Here is a 24,678-nt window from a genome sequence, read left to right on the forward strand (position 1 = left end):
CTCATTCTTCTCGATCTTAGCTTATTACTTGCAGTAATTCCGACTACGTTCAGTTCCATACATTTGTCTTGCAATTACAGGAAAAAAGGCAATTTTATCTTGACACAAAAATGAAGGTGATTGAGCAGAACGAGGGAGGGCGGTCACATGTGACTTTAAGTTGTAACCGCTGTACTGTTGCACTTTGACGATGAATCCCATTAACCTCTGAAGCTTCTGCATTGTGACATCATCATCATCATATCTTATAACGCCACTGCCGTACCCGGGTAAGAGCGACATCATTAGCACCCTTAAGATCGTCATCGGTGCATGTAGGGCCACGGGAACATTCATGGAGAATGTGGTCTGTTGTTTGGGAGGGCTCACCACAGGGACATTCAGCGCCCCATCTAAATAGGTTGTCCCTTGCTTTGCCCACCTGTGACGCAGCTTAGTTAAGTGCGACCAGGATGTTCTACTGGGCAGATGCTCTTGAGGTGTAGGAAGAGGTTCATTGGGAGGGCTACGGTCAGCCTCGAGCCTCTGTGTTGTGGACTGCTTTGGACTGAGGGGTTCCACTGTGGTGAAGCTCCGACGAGAAGGTTGTCAAAACTGCCAACACAATATAACAATCGACCCAAGAAAAGGGGGCAAGATCGCTACACTTCAACACCCGCGAGGGAAGTGGGCGATGTTCAAATGATATATTAGCATTAAAAATTGAAATGAAAATTAGAATATGCCAAATGCTCGACAGAACCCCAAATGGTAGTTCGGTTGGTTAAATAAGAAGGTGTATTGTAATTCAGGGTACGATATTTATGCATTCACATGAATGGTGACTGGCCAGCCAGAGAGGATGCACAAACCAGTGTGTTTCTTCGTGCCAGTCCCAAGCCTGGATAAATGGGGAGGGTTATGTCAGGAGGGGCATCCGGTGTAAAATTTTGCCAAATCCATATGCGGACAGATGATCCGCTGTGGCAACCCCTAATGGGAGCAACCCAAATGAAGAAGAAGAAGAAGAAGATGAATGGTGACTGGGTGCTCGTTCGTGATCCCATTTTCCTCCGGATGTCCTCCCCAATCTCCCTACCCTCAGTGGCCAAATCTTAATCCCCGGTACGAAACACACACGAAATAAAAGGCAAATCAAAAGTCTGTGTGAAACGGCGATGAATCCGGTCGTGCAGTTCTCGCTGATGAAAGAATAAACGGACCTCAGGCGAATATGGCTGCCATCTTGCTATCCCGAAGAATTTAGAAACACGAGTCCGACTCACCAACGGGAACACCTGGAGAACCACAGGTCCATATGCCGCAACCCTTATATGCCACCTCTTGGGGATTCGCCTCACTGTTTCCAACTTCAGGATGGCCGCCCACTAATAGCGGGCGTCCCTGGGTGGGGTCTGATCGCGCCGTATTCTTAGGCATCCATAAGCGAGCTCCTTCCTTTCTGCTTCTCTCCCTGCCTTTCTTTTTTTCTCGGTCCGCCATTCCTAGTAAAAAGAAAAGTTTCCCGCGGAGAACGTCCATTTCCTACTTAGTTGTCATAGCAACATGACGCCTGCCAGTGTCGTGCATGAAGGAGTTCAAAAGAGCGCCTTCGTTGAACGAGCTCGTTGTTCTAAGAACGGTGAGCTTAACGTAACGTATTTGCAAGTGAAGAACTTGAACGTGAGCTCGTTCAGTTTTAGGTAGCATTCTGGATCTGCTTTACGTCCAGACAGTGGTGTAGCTAAGGGTGGCACATTTTTGGGGGTGGTATGATTGGCTAAAAGGCTCAGTGCAATTCGTGTGTAAGCAGGGTTCGGAAAAATATCACTCATGAATGAAAAAAGTCAAATTCTCGGATTTATATCCACAAACGCTTTAAAAATAATTTTCAGATAATAATTTGTTCTGTGACGGCATCAGACACAGTAGTTGAAATTTGGAGGCAATAACAAAAATAAACCGAAACATTACAACGATAAGAATTTCTAGGAAGATAAACAACTAATTTACAATTTCGTTTCGTTATCAGTCCGAATGCCTTCTTGCTCATCCCCACCTAACACTGCGCTGTTGTAACAATTCGTCTCGAGCACTAGCCTGAGAGAAATGCTACCACTATTCTGACCTAGCTAAAGGCAGATGATAAAAGGATAGGCCAATATCACACCTTAATACATTTCCCGTATCGCCTTTATTCTAATAAAGCAATCCCTTAATATCGATACATTTACAGGTCACTGCCCACCATAGACCATATTTATACTTGCAGTTAATCAAATAAACAACAACTAGAAAAATAATCCCTTACACATGGATCGCCCCTGCCCGAAACTAAAATAACCCTTAATTTGCAGCGCCACACATATACAAGTTATTATACATCAACAGTTTTTCATCCCCCCAATTCCCGTTCCAGAGATAACAAAATAAGTCCGCAGATAGTCCACCGTAATATTCCCGCAACGGCCAGCGAGTTGATGAGGAGTCCTGAAAATAGGGGACTATATTACCAATCTCCTCTTCGTCATAAAAGACATACAGCCAGACTTGCGCCATGATTAAAGTATAGTAAGTCCGTTTTGGTAGCTCACCCGCGTCCGTAGGTAATAGCGGAACGATCGATTCCCAGGCGAAGACCATCCACCTTCATACAGGACTAACAGGAGCTCCTGGGCTTATCTCATGGCCAGAGCAAAAGCTGATCTGCCTTTATCTGTTATCCGATGTTCTTCGTTCACTCTCTTTCTCCTTCTTTCTCCTTTTTCTCCTTTCTCAAAGACGGCGCGCTTTATGCTAATGAATCCCCGAACCAACCGGAAGTTCCACCTCTGGGGTACCGCTGTCAATCTCTGTCAGAAGCAATTCCCCCCCAACAACCGATCGACAGCAGAACACATTATCTTTATGTGGCAGCGCTACACTGTGAGCGGGCGAGTGAGTTCAATCTGACGCTAGGCAGCTGGACTCCTTACCGGCCGGGGTCCTCCCAGACTTGGTCGTCCACAATAACGCCTGAAGTTGATATTCCTTTGTTAACCTCCAGACCATACGATACAATGACGGCCAGTCCAGAAAGCCAAGCCGCTTGTAGTGTTATGTAGGATCGCTACAACAATTCCTCAGGTCACAGTTAACACAATGGACACTGGGAGAGACTCACTGATGACGTGACATGACACAGACAAAGAAAGGATTCGCGAAGCTGTTAAAGGTACGGCAGTCAGGCGAGCAACAGTGATAATAACACAAAATAATACAATTTTATAAAAAAAAAAACCCTACACAATGTCCTAAGAAGGATGAGAGAAAAAGGGATGTAAAACAATCAATATGACTTATTATACAGTACTATACATACGGTGAAGTCTGAATACACACGCCAGTCCGTCTTACGTCCAGATCGACTTGCGACCGGTCCGTCAGAACTGAACGTGGTTGTAGGTCGGTGACTACCTCTGCTAATTCAGTAAAACGACACACGGTCAGGTCAGGTCAGGTTGGGGAGCCTGCACTGGTATGGCGTGTTACCACACCTACCACATGGCGAAATAGCTCGGGATCCCAGTTGGCAACAGGCAGACATGCGGCCCAGTCCCACTCTCCAGAAATGACCCTCTACCAGCTTTAGATAGATAGATAGATAGATAGATAGATAGATAGATAGATAGATAGATAGATACTTTAGCCAAGCCTGGTCCAGCCATCCGGTTACTCAACAATGAGGGTCCTGTGATCACCGTCGGGTAATGGTGCCACATGACTGTAGTGCCATACCTGACACTCCCTCACAATGCAGGTCATGTGCCTCATTTTGGGACCCCGTGAGCAACACAAAGTCAAACCAGCAGGACCCAAGGATGAGACACAGTAGTGAAGGAGTCCAGTCTTCATCTCAGGTCACTGGGTGGCGTCCATGTCTCACAAACAGGGAGCACCAGGACTCTAAAGACTTGGACCTCCATTCTTTTGCGCCACACACCTCTTTGCAGTGACCTCATGAACCCCCCATGCCCTCCCAATCCACCTACTGGCTTCATAGGAAGGGTCACCAGTGTCACATGAATGTCACTGCTGAGGTCAGTAAACCTCTCGGTGACGATGTCGACACCCTCTCCACAGATGACACACTGATGATGGCTGTGCCCAAGTCCCATTGTTGTGCTCTGTGGAGGTCCGGCCCTATAAAGGGGTCCGTCGACCACCAAGACAAGGCCAGCGTCCTCACTGCAGCAGCTCTCACCATGTTTGTAGATTTCCCCAGTCACAACGGTGCAGACTTCTTCAGGCTCGTGGCGGTTCATTCTGGTTTCTACCACAGCAGGTGGAGTTTCCAAAAGAACTGAAAGGTGCTGATTCACGGGAAATGAGCTGGAAACCACTGAGCTGCTAAACCGGAATGCCGGGAATACCCTAAAGGATTGCAAACCACACAACTGAAGATAATGACAGGCACTGGAGACAAATGTGGCAAGAAATCTGAAGAGTGAAGTCCGTCCTCCTGAAGGAATTCAGAAAAGTGTTGCTTAATATTGAAAGACAGACATGGACAGAAGAGTTTGTCTCCTTACAGCTCTTTGAAAAAGTGTCATCTGCCCCCTGAAAAGTGACGAAAAGAAAAGGAATTGTCCCCTGGGTCCCTGCACGCCTTTGAGGTGTCATTGAGTAAAGCAAAGCAAGTGTGACAGGAGATCAAGTGTTGCTTATTCTATAAAGATCTTCTAAAATGGCCTGCACACATTTCTTGGGACCCCTTAGTAAAGACCCTAAATAATTGGATTCAAGGGATTTTTCAGACTCCCTGTTTTCTTGAATTCGTATCACACACACACCTCCAATCACACAATGAGACAACCAAAATGGAGAAAATTCGTCAGTCTGCTGTTTGGTGCCATCATGCGTCCCACCCTGAAGGCGGACCACCAAAAGCAAAGGAACGAGTTGTCGGAGGAGATCAGATAGAACATGACAGACAAGAAGGTCAAAGGCAAAGGCTGGAACACCAGCTTGATGTTCCAGTGACAACAGTTACAAATATTATAAAGTGGAAGGCCCAAGGGACTGTCATCCACCTCCCTGGTCGCCGCCGAAAGAGGAACATTGACCCCACAGTGGGCAGAAGGAGTGAGGACAGTGAGAATGGCAGACAGAAAGCCACAGAATGACTCCCAAAGAGACACAAGTTGAACTCCAAGGTCCATCCGTGTTTGACCACACCACCCGTCTTCACTTTTTGAATAGAAGAAGACCCCGGGAGACCCCCACATACAAAAAAAGCCTGACTGGAATTTGGACAGCTGAGACCAAACTGGAGCTTTGTACGCAAGTCACATCAGACAAAAAAAATGAAGATTTCAAAGAAAAGACCACCAGACCTGCTGTGAAACATGGAGGAGGTCCCCTTATGTTTTGGGGCTGCTTTGCTGCATCTGGAATGGGGGTGGCGTTGAGTCTGTGCAGGGGGCAAAGACATCTCAAGACCGTCATGAGATTCTGGAGCTGAACGTCCTGCTGAGTGTCAGAAAGCTCTGAGTCAGTCACCGGTCAGACCCTCCAACAGGATAAGGAGCCGAAACACACAGCGAAAAGCCCCCAAGAATGACAAAGAACACAACATTGGACTCTTCTGAAGGGGCCTTCTGGAAGCCCTGATTTGAATCCCATCGAGCATCTATGGAAAGAAGTCTGACTCTTGTTAACTACGGGACAAACAATGACGGGTGACAAGTGATTTCAGAGACAAGTTGCGGGTCTGCCTTTTTTGTGGTGGGATGCCGACACATTTCTCCAGGTCTGTGTTCACAGAGTGCCTTTGAATAGTCAGCGGTTCTCTTTAAGGTCCAATCTTTTCAGGGTTTCTTCGGAGAGGGAATGACTGCCAAGGCTGTGCCAGTCATATTTTTTGATAAGAAATGCCAGCTTAAGATGCCTTACAAGGCAATTCATTTGTCACCGTGGCAGGGGATGCGACTCAAGCACAGTCAGATGACAGGTTGGTGCCAGGATTTAGGTTAATATAGCGCCTTTTGTAGTGGAAACTACATATTCAGGTAACTTTCATCTTTCTACAATATGACTAATCCCGACTAACATGAATCACTCGTAGCCACGCCACCAGTGACTATATGGACTGTGACTTTGACCCCTTTATATAGCGACTTTCATAGTAAAGTCAATTTCCCAGTATAGTTTAGCCCAAATGTTTTCATGATTTACTATCAAGCCCTACAAGTTTTAGTGAATGTCATGGCTTCAACAGGAGTCAATGTTGGAGATGTTGCCCTAACTGATGTGATTTTATATAGCGCCTTTCATACTGAACATCTCACCATTGTGATCCCAAGTGCCACAAGAGCGACAAAAAGACATCAAAAAAGGTTTGGGGCAGCCACCCGTATAATATGCCCTGGCTGCAAATGGGTAAATCTTTGGGAGATGTTCACAAGTCAGAGTCCCAAATAGAACTGATGCTGGTTAACAAAGATGGCGGCTTTATGTGCCCGGACCGGAAGTGACGTCATCAGGTGTGCCGGGACCGGAAGTGACGTCATCGGAGGTGGCAGAACCGTGCGGGATTTCCCATGGATGGTCTGCATGGGATTGAGAAAGAAAATAAGTGCATCTCGCCACCCCCTGGTCTGGTGTGGAATTACTACTATTCAGGCCCTTTAGCTGTCTCCCAAATGCACGTGTGTGACACCAAGTATAAAATTCATCCATCCATCCATTATCCAACCCGCTATATCCTAACTACAGGGTCACGGGGGTCTGCTGGAGCCAATCCCAGACAACACAGGGTGCAAGGCAGGAAACAAACCCCAGACAGGGCGCCAGCCCACCGCAGGGCACACACTGGGGACAATATAGGATCACCAATGCACCTAACCTGCATGTCTTCGGACTGTTGGAGGAAACCCACGCAGACACGGGGAGAACATGCAAACTCCACGCAGCGAGTACCTGGGAAGCAAACCCGGGTATCCTAAATGCAAGGCAGCAGCGCTACCCACTGCGCCACCGTGCCACCCATCCAAGTATAAAAAATAAATATAAAATATATCCCTGAGATATAAAAATACCTTGCCTTCATATTTTTACAATATCAGCATTGGCCAGTGAAGTGAAACAGCAGAAATCATCAGTGGGTCTGTCAGATTTATGCTTAGGATTTTATATAGTGCCTTTCATAGTGGAGCCCCCTACAGCCCCCACCCTCCACCCACCCAATTTCATAATTTGGCCTTTGTCATTTTCTTTCTGTTTTCTAAATCAAGATCAAACCAAGTGAAATGACTCACACATGGTGGAGTGGAGTGGATGTTTGAGCCATAGTGTTAACCCTTAAGATTTTATATAGTGCCTTTCATGGCGCACAACCCTTTCATCGCATGTGTCATTTACTTTTCATAAAATTAAAGTAAGATCAATGAAATGATTCACTCATGGTCACACCAGGAGAGAATTTTTGGGTCATGGCATTGATTCTTTTGATGTTATATAGCGCCTTTAATACTGAAGGCCAATACAACACCTGTCAACTGTGTTTCAATTTTAAAAGGTGAAGAAAACCGCTCGTGTATTTGCAAGGAGTGAACCGCTTTGTGGCTGCTATACCTTCAGCGGTCATTAAACTCTTCTTCAATATAATGTGCCAATCTTTGCTCCCTGGCACTTCTGTGGGCCAAATGTGTCCTGGTCTTGTCTCTTCTCCCTGAGTTAGTCATTTGGGAGCGGCGTCCCGTCCAGAGCAGGCTTGTACAGGTTCTTAGAAGGATGAGTGGGTGACGGGGGCTCAGTAACCCCACCCGGTCGAAATGAACTGAACTTGTGGAGAGGATGTCGAGTAATGAGGGAGTGACGGCGAAATCGTCATCACGAATTCATGGCGGGCTCTCCACCCTTGGGGCACAGCGACTCCTAAATAAAGAGCAGCGGGAGAAGCCGTCGGCAATGCAGAGAAAGCACCGCCACCAACGCGCGTCTTCAGACCGATAAACGACGACACCCGCAGCCTTCAGCGCACCTTCCGCTGTCGAGGTAAGCCGAGCGGCTCTCTCCTCACTCTTTCTTGGAGGATCTCCATCCAGTAGAAGACTGGTGATCAATGAGCATTAGGAACAACGAGAAATTAATTAATTAGGGTGACAGAAAGTTGGCATTTGAGCGGGGACTTCAGGCAGTGCGTGCAGGGAGCTGGCATCATGAACTCTTAGTGCCAAAAAAAGGAAATGTAATCAACAATAAAATCTATTAAGATATTATTGTTTAAATGAATGTGCTTAGCTACCAAGTAATCGATAACGGCAACTTAAATAAAACCGCACTGCACATCCTCTCCATCAGGTCACCGCTCCGTGCAGGTCTTACCGGACCCATTAAATCAAATCAGGGTCTCGGTGGAGGAGCAAATGGCGCACAAGAGCGGGAGCAACTCAGGACGGGACATGTGTCGGTGACAAAACATGAATTAGGAGGAGGGTATTTACGGAATTACCGCCGTCTTCATCCGCAAGCTACTAAAGTGTGATTGTGTAAATATGAGTGAGCGCGTGTGCCTGAGAAACAATCAGCGGACATGTAGAGGAGTTTAGAAACAACTTTACAGTGCAGGGACAGCGCCTGCATGTGACTGCAATCAGATTTATATTGTTTTTAATGTCGTGGGCACAACGTCTTCAAACTTTACATAAGAAAGCGCAGCTCCGCACTGACCTGGAAGGGGTGTCTGATTTGAAAAGTAATCAAAGCCTTTACTGTTACAGAGAAAAGATGACGAAGTTGTGGATACTCCTGGCGTGTCTCTGGACGGCCATCAGCTGCTCGCCGGTAAGCACCGAAAACTCAGTGACAATGTCATTAATTCATGAATCGATTAATCAGTCCGGTGATCAATCATATAGTGTCTTTCACGTCTATCAATCATATAGTGCCTTTCACGTCTATCTATCTATCTATCTATCTATCTACAGTGGTATGAAAAACTATTTGCCCCCTTCCTGATTTCTTATTCTTTTGCATGTTTGTCACACAAAATGTTTCTGATCATCAAACACATTTAACCATTAGTCAAATATAACACAAGTAAACACAAAATGCAGTTTTTAAATGATGGTTTTATTATTTAGGAGAAAAAATCCAAACCTACATGGCCCTGTGTGAAAAGTAATTGCCCCTGAACCTAATAACTGGTTGGGCCACCCTTAGCAGCAATAACTGCAATCAAGCGTTTGCGATAACTTGCAATGAGTCTTTTACAGCGCTCTGGAGGAATTTTGGCCCACTTATCTTTGCAGAATTGTTGTAATTCAGCTTTATTTGAGGGTTTTCTAGCATGAACCGCCTTTTTAAGGTCATGCCATAGCATCTCAATTGGATTCAGGTCAGGACTTTGACTAGGCCACTCCAAAGTCTTCATTTTGTTTTTCTTCAGCCATTCAGAGGTGGATTTGCTGGTGTGTTTTGGGTCATTGTCCTGTTGCAGCACCCAAGATCGCTTCAGCTTGAGTTGACGAACAGATGGCCAGACATTCTCCTTCAGGATTTTTTGGTAGACAGTAGAATTCATGGTTCCATCTATCACAGCAAGCCTTCCAGGTCCTGAAGCAGCAAAACAACCCCAGACCATCACACTACCACCACCATATTTTACTGTTGGTATGATGTTCTTTTTCTGAAATGCTGTGTTCCTTTTACGCCAGATGTAACGGGACATTTGCCTTCCAAAAGTTCAACTTTTGTCTCATCAGTCCACAAGGTATTTTCCCAAAAGTCTTGGCAATCATTGAGATGTTTCTTAGCAAAATTGAGACGAGCCCTAATGTTCTTTTGCTTAACAGTGGTTTGTGTCTTGGAAATCTGCCATGCAGGCCGTTTTTGCCCAGTCTCTTTCTTATGGTGGAGTCGTGAACACTGACCTTAATTGAGGCAAGTGAGGCCTGCAGCTCTTTAGACGTTGTCCTGGGGTCTTTTGTGACCTCTCGGATGAGTCGCCTCTGCGCTCTTGGGGTAATTTTGGTCGGCCAGCCACTCCTGGGAAGGTTCACCACTGTTCCATGTTTTTGCCATTTGTGGATAATGGCTCTCACTGTGGTTCGCTGGAGTCCCAAAGCTTTAGAAATGGCTTTATAACCTTTACCAGACTGATAGATCTCAATTACTTCTGTTCTCATTTGTTCCTGAATTTCTTTGGATCTTGGCATGATGTCTAGCTTTTGAGGTGCTTTTGGTCTACTTCTCTGTGTCAGGCAGCTCCTATTGAAGTGATTTCTTGATTGAAGCAGGTGTGGCAGTAATCAGGCCTGGGGGTGGCTACGGAAATTGAAATCAGGTGTGATACACCACAGGTAGGTGATTTTTTAACAAGGGGGCAATTACTTTTTCACACAGGGCCATGTAGGTTTGGATTCTTTTTCTCCCTAAATAATAAAAACCATCATTTAAAAACTGCATTTTGTGTTTACTTGTGTTATATTTGACTAATGGTTAAATGTGTTTGATGATCAGAAACATTTTGTGTGACAAACATGCAAAAGAAGAAGAAATCAGGAAGGAGGCAAATAGTTTTTCACACCACTGTATCTATCTATCTATCATATAGTGCCTTTCACGTCTATCTATCTATCTATCTATCTATCTATCTATCTATCTATCTATCTATCTATCTATCTATCTATCTATCAATCATATAGTGCCTTTCACGTCTATCTATCTATCTATCTATCTATCTATCTATCTATCATATAGTGCCTTTCACGTCTATCTATCTATCTATCTATCTATCTATCTATCTATCTATCTATCAATCATATAGTGCCTTTCACGTCTATCTATCTATCTATCTATCTATCTATCTATCTATCTATCTATCTATCTATCATATAGTGCCTTTCACTTCTATCTATCTATCTAGCTATCTATCTGTCTATCATATAGTGCCTTTCACTTCTATCTATCTATCATATATTGCCTTTCATCTATCTGTCTATCATATAGTGCCTTTCACTTCTTTCTGTTTATCCATCTAACTATCTATTCAGACCCTTTTACTTTCTGCTCATGTTACTGTTTTTTATTAAATAAATCAATTTGCCATTTTTTCCCATCATCTCACCAAGTCCCTATATAAAGCCTGGTTCTTAAAAAAAACTGTGTGTCGCCAGCTCGATCCTGAAAGGATGATGATGCGAACTGAGCCTTTGCTTTTAAATGTCCGCACCTTACAGTGATTTAAGGCTCCTTGACTCGTTCACTCCAGTCGTTTCCGGTCCAGCACAGACTCGGTTTTGTAGTTGATCAGTGATGTTTGGCCACTAGGGGGCGACAAATCTGCGACCAAACAGCCTGTGTGAGGACGGCAGATGGGAAAGTGCGGGGGCTCAAAACGCAACTCAACTTCTAGTCTTCCTTCTTTCTTCCAGGCTTATCTTCCTCATCGACATCATCCTCATCAACCTCACCATCAGCTACCCTGCCAGGTATTGTTTTTAACTTTAAATCAAGAACAGCAATAAAAATGTCACTTTATATTTTCAATATTCCAAAAGTAGGCCATGTAGGTTTAGATAGTTTTTGTTTTCCTTAATAAATAAAATCATCACTTAAAAAATGAATTTTGTGTTTACTTGGGTTATCTTTGTCTAATATTTAAATTTGTTTGATGATCTGAAAGTTTTAAGTGTGACAAATATGCAAAAAAATAAGAAATCAGGAACGGGGCAAATACTTTTTCACAGCACTGTAGATGATGGCCTAACATCTATCTATCTATCTATCTATCTATCTATCTATCTATCTATCTATCATATAGTGCCTTTCACTTCTATCTATCTATCTATCTATCTATCTATCTATCTATCTATCATATAGTGCCTTTCACTTCTATCTATCTATCTATCTATCTATTTATTCAGACCCTTTTACTTTCTGCTCATGTTACTATTTTTTGTTAAATGAATCAATTTGCCATTTTTTTCCATCATCTCAAGTCCACAATGACAAAGTGACAACATGTTCTCAAAAAGGTTCTGCAAGTTTATTAAAAATCCACAACTGAAACCGTTCCTTATCAGAAGTATTCAGACCCTTTGCTGTGACCCTCCAGATTGTGCTCAGATGCCTCCTTGTTGGCTTGAATTCCACCTGAGATGTTTCTAGAATTCTAATTGGTGTCCACCTGTGGCTTATTGAACTGACTGGACGTCATTTACAAAGTCACACTGTGTCCTTGTGTGTATAGAGGGTCCCACAATTCACACTGCAGGTTGGGACAAGAATCCAGCAATGAAGTCCAAGGGACTCTCTGTAGACCTCCATGATCAAAAAGTGGTGAGGAGCAGAAGAGGGCGAGGGCATCAACCCACTTGAAGAGCTTTGAGTGTCCCAGGAGCCTCAATTGTGAATTGTGAAATGGACGTTTGGAGCCACCAGGCAGGACTCATCCTACAGTCTGCCAACCTGAGTTATTGGGCAAGATGGGCTTTAGTCAGGAAGGTGACTCTAGAAGAGCTTCAGAAGTCCTCTACTGAGATAGGAGGCACTAACAGTAGGACAGCCATTTCAGCAGCACTCCCTCAGTTAGCTGTTTATGGAGCAGTGCTTGACTCCAGCTTGGAGTGTCAAACGGGCTGTAATGGACTCTGAGAGCTGAACAAAGAGACTCTTTAGGCAGAACTTCGAGCACTAAGTCTGACGAGGACCGGGCTCTGCTCATCACCTGATGAAGCCTAGTGGTGCTATGGTGACTGGGATGCTGGTCAGAACTGAGTGATGGATGAATGCAGCCAAATACAGAGAACTGCTCCACCTCAGACCAGGGTGGTGGTCCAAGGACCCGAAGTGTACATCCCAGACAATGCTGAAGGGGCTTCGTTACGAGGCTCTGATTGCCCCAAAACCCAGACTGAAACCCCTCAGGAGAAGTGTGGAGATACCTGAAGATGGCAGCTCACCATCCCGTCCCATCCATTCTAATGGAGCCTGAGAAGTTCTGCCAGGAAGAATGGGGTCAACTGCCTAAATCCAGGGCTGCAAAGCTTGTAGAGAAGTCAGAATTGCTGCCCAGTGCTGCATTAAGGCTCTGAGTACTCTAATGGATGAGGGATTACTCTTTTGATAATAAAATGGAAGGTACACACTTTGTCATTATGGGTTTCTGATGGACACAAATGTCAAGATTGTCAGTTAGAACTAAATCTTATAACACAATTAAGTGTGCAGAAAGTGAGGGGTCTGAAGATGTCCTCCATCCTCTGCGTTCGTCTCCTTTATTGTCTGCACTTCGCTCCACGCTCTTCAGATCAGATTAGTGAATTGTTTCAGGATATAACTTTATCTGACAATGATGTCAGGCCAAAGAGAACAGAAACTGCTAATCTCCTCCACTGGCCTGCTCCTCACTGCCATGGAGTGCCCATGCAACTGCCTATAATATGCAACGTGTTGCCACCTAAAACTGATCGATGTATTTTCCAACATGATGGCGCACCACATCACAAAGCAGAAGTGAGAACAAAGCAGCTCAGAGATCGTGACATTAAAAGTGTGGACCCCTGGCCAGGAAAGTCCCCAGATTGTAATCAAATTGAGATCCTGTGGTCATTTCTCAAAAAAGCAGGTGGACAAGCAAGAAGCCCACCTATTAGGATCAAGTCCAAGCACTAAAAAGGCAAGAACGGACCACCACCAGTCAGGATTGACGCCAGAAGTGGATACCCAGCATGCCAGAGCGAAGTGCAGAAGTTATGTAGGAGAAGGGGCAACGCTGCCAATACGGACTCTGTACAGAAAATGGATGGACTGGCCAATAAAAGCCTTTGAAACTTCTGAAATGTTTAGAATTGATCTTCAGTATATTATAGAAAGACCGGGATTGGTTCCTGCCTTGTGCCCTGTGTTGGCTGGGATTGGCTCCAGCACACCCCCGTGACCCTGTGTTCGGATTCAGCAGGTTGGAAAATGGATGGATGGATGGATGGATATATTATAGAAAGATGTAAAATAAAAATCTGAAAAGGCTGAAGCAGCAAAGTTTGTAAAACAAAACACTTGTGTCACTGCATAACCTTTGGCAACTACTGTAAGGTGTATTATTGTTATTATTATTATTATTATTATTATTATTCTCAGTTTTACCATTTTAATTATTATTATTATTATTACTTTTATCATTATCACTATTATAATTTTTACTATTGTTATAATTATTATTATTATTAATTTTTTTACTATTATTATTATCATTATGCGCCCAGAAGGGCTCAGCAGCTCCTGCTCTGCGATGTCCCACCTGCGGCTGATTTGATTTTCTGTTGTTTTTTTCCCGCAGGTTTTTGTTCCCCAGCGTCACAGACAGCGGACATCAAGCAGTGAAGAGGTAGGAAATAAACGAAAGAGCGCAATAAGCCCGCCGTCCCGAGGAGACGAGTGTGGCAGATGAGCTCACGGAGAAGAACGTCCGACTTACAGGAGAGCAAATCACCGTCACGTGACGTTCAAGATGCGCCGACTCCTCCTTCACACTTAACACCCAATCAGGACCACCTTCAGCTCCAAGCACGCCTATCACGGACGCACTAGTAGAGCAAAACCTCTGGGTGGACGAGGAGCCAGCCGGTGACTACTGAAAGGCCAGTCAGTCAGTCAGTCATTTTCCAACCCGAAGTATCCTAACACAGGGTCACGGGGGTCTGCCGGAGCCAATCCCAGCCAACACAGGGCGCAAGGCAGGATCAAATCCCCGCAGGGTACACACCCACACACCAAGCAAACACTAGGGACAATTTAGGATCGCCAATGCACCTAACCTGCATGTCTTTGGACAGTGGGAGGAAACCGGAGCATTCGGAGTAAACCCACGCATACACGGGGAGAACATGCAAACTCCACGCAGGGAGGACCAGGGGAGCGAACCCAGGCCACCGTGAAGCTCCACTACTGAAAGGCGCTACATACAATTCGGTTCAATTAATTCCTTACAGAGGCCGTCCGCCTATAACTGCAAGGCGCTATATACAGCTCCATGTATTCATCACAGAGGATCTACATGTCAGCGGCTCACTGTGGGAAAGCGCTACGTGAAATTGAATTCAGTTTATTTCTAAAAGGATCACGATCCTTGATTGACTACTAAAAGGCTCTATGTTTAATCAAGTGTGTTCTTTAAAAAGGACCCTCAGCTACTGAAAGTCGGCACATAACACTCGATTCTTTTTTTAAATGAACTTCATGCCACCTACTGACAAGTGTAAGGCGCTATATACAATGCAATTTATTTTTCTAAAACAGAGAAGACGTCACCGGCACGAAACTGTAAGGCGCTGTATACAATTCATTTAAAGCTATTCTTAAAGAGAATGACTAGATGTTGCTGATGAAAGGCGCTATATAATAAGTAAGCCTTTTAAATATTAAAAAAAAACTGTGTCACCATCTCAATGCTGAAAGGATGCAGATATCTCCAGCTCATGACCGAAAGGCGCTATATATATAAATTAATTAACTATATATATATATATATATATATATATATATATATACTGTATATATATGTAGTTAATTGATCTTTATTAATTAAAAAAGAACAATCTCAATAGTAAAAGGCACTATACTGAATTCAAGTCATTCTTTAAAGATGGGCTGCATGTTATCAGTGCTCAGCCGAAAGGCGCTATATACAACTGAGTTCTTTCTTTAAGATCTAGATGTCACCCACCCAAAGGGTCTGTTTATAATTTCATTTTCATTTCAAACAGGAAGCAGACGTCACCAGTTTAAAATATAAGACGCTACATTCAATTCAGATCATTCATCAAAAGGGAACTACAAGAAGCCACGATATAACACGGAACTCAATGTCTTTTGTTAAAAAAAAACACGTCACCAGCTCGCTAATGAAAGGCGCTATATGCAATTCAACTGTAGCTATCCTTGAAATATGCACTAGATGCCACCAGGTAACTACTGAATGGCGCTATATAAAGTTCAATTCATTAAAGAAATGTTTGTCGCCAGCTCAGTACCGACGGGTGCCACAGTAAATACAATTGACTAAAATCCCATTTATTTTTTAGAAGGATCTCAGTGTCGCCAGCTCGTTACTGAAAGGATGATGATGCGAACTGAGCCTTTGCTTTTAAATGTCCGCGCCTTACCGTGATGAAGACTCCTTGACTCGTTCACTCCAGTCGTTTCCGGTCCTGCACAGACTCGGTTTTGTAGTTGATCAGTGAGCCTTGGCCACTAGGGGGCGACAAACCTGCGGCCAAACAGCCTGTGTGAGGACGGCAGATGGGAAAGTGCGGGGGCTCAAAACGCAACTCAACCTTCTTGTCATCCTTCTTTCTTCCAGGATTATCTTCCTCATCAAAATCAACCTCATCAACCTCACCATCAGCTACCCAGCCAGGTATGTTTTTTTTTTTTACTTTTAATCAAGAACAGCAATAAAAATTTCCCTTTATTTTCAATATTCCAAAAGTAGGCCTTGTAAGTTTGGATAGTTTTTTCCCTTAATAAATAAAATCATCCCTTATAAACTGAATTTTGTGTTTACTTGGGTTATCTTTGTCTAATATTTAAATTTGTTTGATGATCTAAAAGATTTAAGTGTGGCAAATATGCAAAACAATAAGAAATCAGGAAGGGGGCAAATACTTTTTCACAGCAGAGTAGATGTTAGCCTATCTATCTATCTATCTATCTATTATATAGTGCCTTTCACTCTCTATCTATCTATCTATCTATCTATCTATCTATCTATCTATCTATCTATCTATCTATCTATCTATCTATCTATTTATTCAGACCCTTTTACTTTCTGCTCATGTTACTATTTTTTGTAAAATGAATCAATTTGCCATTTGTTCCCATCATCTCAAGTCAACAATGACAAAGTGACTACATGTTCTCAAAAAGGTTCTGCAAATTTATTAAAAATCCAAAACTGAAACCGTTCCTTATCAGAAGTATTCAGACCCTTTGCTGTGACCCTCCAGATTGTGCTCAGACGCCTCCTGTTGGCTTGAATTCCACTTGAGATGTTTCTGCAACTCTAATTGGTGTCCACCTGTGGCTTATTGAACTGACTGGACGTCATTTACAAAGTCACACTGTGTCCCTGTGTGTATAGAGTGTCCCACAATTCACACTGCAGGTTGGGACAAGAACCCAGCCATAAAGTCCAACGAACTTTCTGTAGACTTCCATGATCAAACAATGGTGAGGAGCAGAAGAGGGCGAGGGGATCAACCTTTGAGTGTCCCAGGAGCCTCAATTGTGAATTGTGAAATGGACGTTTGGAGCCACCAGGCAGGACTCATCCTACAGTCTGCCAACCTGAGTTATTGGGCAAGATGGGCTTTAGTCAGGAAGGTGACTCTAGAAGAGCTTCAGAAGTCCTCTACTGAGATAGGAGGCACTAACAGTAGGACAGCCATTTCAGCAGCACTCCCTCAGTTAGCTGTTTATGGAGCAGTGCTTGACTCCAGCTTGGAGTGTCAAACGGGCTGTAATGGACTCTGAGAGCCGAACAAAGAGATTCCCTCATCTGAGGAGACAAAAACTGAACTCTTTAGGCAGAACTTCGAGCACTAAGTCTGACGAGGACCGGGCTCTGCTCATCACCTGATGAAGCCTAGTGGTGCTATGGTGACTGGGATGCTGGTCAGAACTGAGTGATGGATGAATGCGGCCAAATACAGAGAACTGCTCCACCTCAGACCAGGGTGGTGGTCCAAGGACCCGAAGCGTACATCCCAGACTATGCTGAAGGGGCTTCGTTACGAGGCTCTGATTTGACAAAAATAGCCTTTGAAACTTGTGAAATGTTTAGAAGTGATCTTCAGGGTACCAGAGAAACACGAAGAAAAAAAAAATCTGAAAATGCCAAGGCAGCAAAGTTTGTAAAACACAACGCTTGTGCCACTGCACAACTTTTGGCCACTAATGTAAGGTGTATTATTACTGTTATTATTATTATTATTATTATTATTATTGTTTGTACTATTATTACTATTATCAATATTATTATAATTATTGTACTATTATTATTATGATGATCAAAATGATTATTTTTATTTTTACAATTGTTATTATTATTAATATTATTACTTTATCGTTGTTATTATTATTCATTTTTTATTATTATAATTATCATTATTGTAATTATTATTATTATTATCATTATGCGCCCAGCCTGGCTCAGCAGCTCCTGCTCTGCGATGTCCCACCTGCGGCTGATTTGATTTTCTGTTGTTTTTTTCCGCAGGTTTTTGTTCCCCAGCGTCACAGACAGCGGACATCAAGCAGTGAAGAGGTAGGAAAAAAACGAAAGAGCGCAATAAGCCCGCCGTCCCGAGGAGACGAGTGTGGCAGATGAGCTCACGGAGAAGAACGTCCGACTTACAGGAGAGCAAATCACCGTCACGTGACGTTCAAGATGCGCCGACTCCTCCTTCACACTTAACACCCAATCAGGACCACCTTCAGCTCCAAGCACGCCAATCACAGACGCACTAGTAAAGCAAAACCTCTCGGTGGACGAGGAACCAGCCGGTGACTACTGAAAGGCGCTACATAAAATTCGGTTCAGTTGATTCATTACAGATGCCGCCGCCTATATCTATAAGGCACTATATACAGGTCCATGTACTTATCAAACAGGATCTATAGGTGTCAGGGGCTCTCTGTGGGAAGGCGCAACATGAAATTGAATTTAATTTATTTTTAAAAAGATAATTCCGTGGTTCACTACTGAAAGGCGCTATATTTAATTAAGTATTTTCTTTAAAAGGGACCCTCAGCTACTGAAAGGCGCCACATAACACTCAATTTCTTTTTTAAAATGAACTGCATGTCTCCCACTGACAAGTGCAAGGCGCTATATAAAATGCAAGTTATTTATCTAAAACAGATAAGACGTCACCCGCAGGAAACTGTAAGGTGTTCTATACAATTCAATTAACGGTATTCTTAAAAGAAATGACTAGATGCTGCTGATGAAAGGCGCTATATAATAAGTAAGCCTTTTAAATATTAAAAAAATTGTATGTCACCATCTCAATGCTGAAAGTTGTTCTGTTTAATTCAGTTAGAAGGGACATAGATCTCTCCAGCTCATGATTGAGGGGCGCTATATATATATATAGTTCATTTAGCTTTATTAATTAAAAATGGACAATTTCAATTGTGAAAGGCACTATACTGAATTCAAGTCATTCTTTAAAGATCTAGATGTCACCCACTCAAAGGGTCTGTTTATAATTTCATTTTTAATTCAGACAGGAAGCGGATGTCACCAGCTTAAAATGTAAGGCGCTATATCCAAGTCAGTTCATTCATCAAAAGGGAACTACAAGAAGTTGCTATATAACACTGAACTCAAGTCCATTTGTAAAAAAAAAAAAAACTGCATGTCACCAGGTCACTACTGAAAGGCGCTATATAAAGTTCAATTCATTTAAAAAAATAAAAAATGAATCATTAAAAAAAGTGTGGGAGCTCAAAAGGCAGCTTAACTTTCTTTTCTTCCTTCTTTCTTCCAGGTTTATCTTCCTCATCGACATCATCCTCATCAACCTCACCATCAGCTACCCTGCCAGGTATTTTTTTTTTTTTTAAATCAAGAACAGCAATAAAAGATGTCACATTTATTTCTATGTTCCAAAAGTGAAAAACTCACAGTGCTGTCAAAGAGATGAGGCGAATCATTCGTTGTGTGCCAGGAACGATTTCAGTTTACTTATATCAGGTTTAAACCACAGATGCGGGCAGTGACGTCTTGCACTTGTGTGCCCTGACATGAGGGCAATCTTTTATAGTATATAGTGCCTTTCATAATGTCCTTTACTACAGAGTTACATCACCACATACTCTACATAGCAAACGTTTGTGGACACCTGACTTTCACATCAGTCCAGAAGCATTGGCATGAGCATGGAGTCTTGTCCCCTATGATGCTTCGGGCAGGGTGCATGCGCACAGTTTGCTCCACACAAAGGGGCTGCAAGTAATCAAAAAAATGTGACATACCTGCAGGAATTGACGGCATTGACTTTTAAAACTGCCACTTCCATTGATGTCTGCCAAAAAGCTGCTAACACATTTTGTGGTCCCTCCTTAGTATCCTGTATAATTTTTATAATACTGTATGATACTGTAGAAATGTTACTTTTTTCAGGGCTTTTTTCTTGTAAACCCCTGGCAGTTTGCCACTTACCTTTGTGCTATTTTAGGTTATTTACAGAACTTAAACTGCTTAAATTTAAAAACGGGGGAAAGATTGGAGTGATCTAAAAAATGTTGATGATTAGTGTACACACTGAACACACACACACACACACACGCTGTATAGATTCATAAATGCTAAATGTACCGCAAGGAAAACAGATCTGGGCAGGGCAGCAGGCTCTTAGTAAAACCTGCTAATGACTGCCAGATTTTAACTTCTTTTCACAGGCACTATATAAATAAAATGTATTATATTATCATTATTATTTGGTCAGAATACAAAAGACGCATTGGGTGCCCCTGAGATTTGACAGACTGCCATAATCAATCAGTGGCACCGTGATACCCCTGTTAGGTTAATTTCAAATTCTTAATTGGCACAGTGGCGGTCTGCAGCTGGGTGAGTGGGCATTTTCTTGGTTTCTGTCTTATGTGAGGGAGAACCAGGGCAGATTCCAGCCCTGTGTGACCCTGAACTGGACTGAGCAGGTCTGAGGAGGTCACACAGGGCGGGCCTTCATGTTACAGTGAAGGTAGTAGGAATACAGTCAGCCCCCTAGTGGTGATGGGGATACATCACAAGGTTAGCTGGTCATTGAGTTCTTATTAGGACTGAGCAGCCCACCTCACCTTTTAGATATGGAATTGATCACATTGTGCCCCTGTGATATTTAAATCATTGTAGATGATGGACTAACATCTATCTATCTATCTATCTATCTATCTATCTATTACTTAACCCCTTTCTATCTATCTATCTATTATTTAACCCCTTTCTATCTATCTATCTATCTATCTATCTATCTATTACTTAACCCCTTTCTATTTATCCATCTATCTATCAATCACTTAACCCCTTTCTATCTATCTATGTTATATAGTGCATATATAGATATGAAAGGCACTATATGATAGATAGATAGATAGATAGATAGATAGATAGATAGATAGATAGATAGATAGAAAGGGTTTAAGTAATAGATAGATAGATGGTTAGATAGAAAGGGGTTAAGTGATAGATAGATAGATAGATAGATAGATAGATAGATAGATAGATAGATAGATAGAAAGGTGACATATTGGGGCATCAGGTGGTCTGCCCTGTTTAACTGACAGCAAAATAACTCAAATGGTTGTCTATCTCTTGGCACTGGCAGTTGGCGTCACTCGGGTTGGTAATCTTTCACAAATGAGGTCCCAGCAGCAGGAGCTCGGTCCTCATTGAAGGCACATTCAAAACAAGACGTCACTTTCTTTCGATGCTCGTTTTTTATGATGCCTGAGGCGGAAGGGGCGGAGACTGCTCTGAGCACTGTGGGAGGGGCTGAGCTTCTTCCTTGGGCATCTTCTCAGAGCTGTTGGTAAAAAGATGACAGCTAGTGACTGCGCCCCCTCTTGTTCCAGAGTGGTATTGCTTAACTCAGCCGAGTCAGGAAGGTGATCTCCAGGTGCAGGAGTGAACGCACAGATGCAAACAGAGTATATAAGATTGGTTCAGCGCAGTGTATTACCTTTTATTAGCCAACAAATACCATATTAAATGGATGCAGTTTTAGGTTTGAATTTGTGATGGAATTGCATGCCATTCAGAGACTGGTCCTGCCTTGACACCAAAGCTTGGCTCCAGCTTCGTCCCCGACCCTGCTCCAGCTGTCTCCAGAGATGGATGGGTGGTAATGACCACAGGGACCTCATGGACACTTTCTAATAGAGTCCCTTACACGGTCAAGGCCATCTCAATGTGCTTTAAATGCTTATCCTTGGTGTTTGTATGACTGAGACTCAGTGGTGCCGAGTTGATTTGGTAATTCTGTGCTTTGCAGTTCCGTTTGGAGCCACTAGATGGCCTCACCACTCTCTGATGCTGTCGTATAAACAAGAAGGTGGCGCTCACTGGGCTCAGTGGACTCACTCGAGTTTGAAAAGCCTTCGTGTAATTTCTGGAAGTAGTGCGCACTCTACAGGAATTAACATGCATTTGTTTTGCTTTTGTTGTATTACTGTAGCCCACAAAAAAGACACCCATCTTAACACGGAGGCCCCCAGTTAAAGAGACGACAACGAGGCCATGGGTGCCACCAAAGATGACCACAACGACTCCAGCCCTGCCTCCCTCCGTGGTCACAACAGCTCATCCTCCGCCATTGCCACCTACACAAATGACAACCAGCACAGCCTGCGGACCTGCCATGACATCAAGAGGCCCAACGCCCACCCACAGCCCAAGGGGAGACGAGTAAAGCCCCCTGAGTCCTGCTGTGACGCCTGAAGTTAACGCACTTCTTGTAATTTTGTTTTTTTTTTCTAAACCAAGGGGGTCGGACCCTAAAACGGAGTGAGGTCTTCACTGTTGGAATGATGCAGGACCACTTTAGTTTATGTTATGGAGTGCCCTTCAATGCCAGGGGGCGCTAAAGAACTTTCACTCAACTTTATTAGCACAGAATGAGAGTTTAAAGAAATGTCAGCAATGGCTGTGAGACAGGGCGCTATAGAATGAATTAATATGTAATCTGAATGAATAAATCAATTTTATATAATGTGAACAAATGAATTAATATATAATCTGAATGGATGAATGAATAAAGAAAATATGCTGCAATGGAACAGCAAAATGCCCTCCTGAGCCTTTCTTGGGTATTATGAGTTGTGGCGGACCTCGTGTCCCAGAAAAATACCAAGCAGATCAAGAGGTCCACAAAGGCACATTAATTAACAAAATGAACTACTGGGACGGGCTGGAAATGCACAAAAAGGAGTCCATGAAAGTAGAAATGAACACAATTAAAATAACCAAGGTTGCTGTCTCACCCAAACAGACAAAAGATGTCTTGGACCCAAAGCCCATTCGCTGGTTTGCCCACAGCACTTTCTCACTGCCCATCTCCATCATGCCTCAATTCCTGACCTGGCACTCCAACTGTCACCTGGTACAAAGTGGGCTTTATAAGCCCCGCATCGTGGGGTCACCAGGCCGAGCCAAAGGATCTCTTTTGGGGTCTGGGTGGCCCGTTTTGGGGGCTAAAGGCCAGAAAGTTCATCATTTAGGATCTGCGCGGGTATCTGGGAGGCTGCATTTCCATCGTTCGCTTTTCATGGTGACTCTGCCATCCACAGACGTGCTGACAGCTAAATCCGCCACTCCGCCCCTGCAGCCAATTCGAGAAGGTGCTGCGGTTCTGACTTCTCCACATTCTGCACTCTGTGTGAGGTGACAGCCTCCTGATCCCGATGGCGCACGGCGTTTCACGTGCACGTCACAAAAAGCTGCATGTCAGTGCCCTTATATTCTGGTCTGTCACCCGCCCGCGGGCGACTTAGTTTTAAACGTATATAGTCTTTAGACCTGGACAGCCCCCCAAGGTGGAAATTCTCAGCGACCCCAAATACTAAACGGTTACCGTCTTCGACGGTGGGGACTCGTCGTCGCCAACTGTACCTAATAAAGGGTTAAAAAAAGAAAAAGAAAAAAAAAGAAACCGCCGCGCAAGTCAACGTGACTGGACAGGCCACAAAGGAGCGGGTACAAATTAGTGGCGGACGACTGTACTATAAAAAAAAAATGTTTCTGGGGTTGCTGAAAATGAGTCACCAGCTGAAAGACTTCAATTATCAAAGTGTCGCTGGACAAAACAGCCGCGCGTCTGAGAGCGTCGGGCAGCCCGGGCAGCGAGGAGAGCACAAAGGTCAAGAAGAAGAAGCGGCGGGGCAGCGCAGAGGGGCAGCGTGACGAGCGCGTCTGTTTACGACATCAGGTAACTGAACGACCACCCTCCGCGGTCTTTAGGGGGTCGCCACGAACAAATGCACGTGTATACCTGCGAGAGACTGGGGGCAGCTTCGGATTGGGGGGTCCGGGGCTTTTACTGCGCTCCGTTTAACACTCTGAATTTTAGGAGAAACGGACAACAGTGGCAAAGCGAAGATTTCCTTTTGATGTCACTAGTAGATCATCTTTACTTTATATAGCGCCTCTCAAATGGTCCTCATCAAAGTAAATCTGACGACAAATCAAAGCAGAAGAAGAAAAACGGCATGCGGCAAAACGCAGGCTTTCACCGAACGTGTCAGGAAAGCGCAAATCAAAGGGACACAGACGGTCAAACGTCTTAACGTCGACTTTGTAATGAAGTGATGAAGCCGCGCCCGGAATATAAGAAAGAAAGAAAGAAAGAAAGAGACAGAGAGGGAGAGAAAGAAAGAAAGAAAGAAAGATTCATTGTTCTGTGAGGTTTCCCAGTATGGATTTTACTACATGTAAACTGTCAAGAAAGAAAGGAGATTATATTCTAAATTATTCTAAATATTGCTCATTATTAGATGTACTGTATAATATATGAAAAGAAGCCAACTGGAGCAGAGGCAGGTGACAAGCCTCGCTCAGGGTCACACAGTGTCCAGTGTAGCAATCCGAGGTTATGAAGTCAAAACCCTTAACCACACTGCCAGCCGTGAAAAGGCAAATTACTTTGCCAT

At 43.6% G+C, this 24,678-nt stretch overlaps 2 protein-coding genes across 2 annotated transcripts in view; both read left to right on the top strand.

Moving 5' to 3' along the window:
- Positions 1-7,918: 7,918 nt before the first annotated feature.
- On the top strand, positions 7,919-22,791 carry LOC120528540 (early nodulin-75-like). The gene is made up of 8 exons (XM_039752721.1): positions 7,919-8,016; positions 8,742-8,805; positions 11,397-11,453; positions 14,303-14,350; positions 16,325-16,381; positions 18,242-18,289; positions 19,518-19,574; positions 22,209-22,791. Exons 2-8 carry the CDS (start codon positions 8,749-8,751, stop codon positions 22,440-22,442), a joined length of 558 nt encoding a protein of 185 aa, XP_039608655.1. The 5' UTR covers positions 7,919-8,016; positions 8,742-8,748; the 3' UTR covers positions 22,443-22,791.
- A 131-nt stretch (positions 22,792-22,922) lies between these two features.
- Positions 22,923-24,678, top strand: part of LOC120528517 — a 52,120-nt gene continuing 50,364 nt past the window's right edge. Inside the window, exons 1-2 of the mRNA XM_039752694.1 lie at positions 22,923-23,261; positions 23,805-23,957. Of these exons, the coding sequence (XP_039608628.1) occupies positions 22,923-23,261; positions 23,805-23,957 (492 nt within the window). The remainder of the gene's footprint in view (positions 23,262-23,804; positions 23,958-24,678) is intronic.

The sequence above is a fragment of the Polypterus senegalus genome, chromosome 4 (assembly GCF_016835505.1).
Source record: "Polypterus senegalus isolate Bchr_013 chromosome 4, ASM1683550v1, whole genome shotgun sequence".
Classification (NCBI taxonomy): Eukaryota; Metazoa; Chordata; class Cladistia; order Polypteriformes; family Polypteridae; genus Polypterus; species Polypterus senegalus.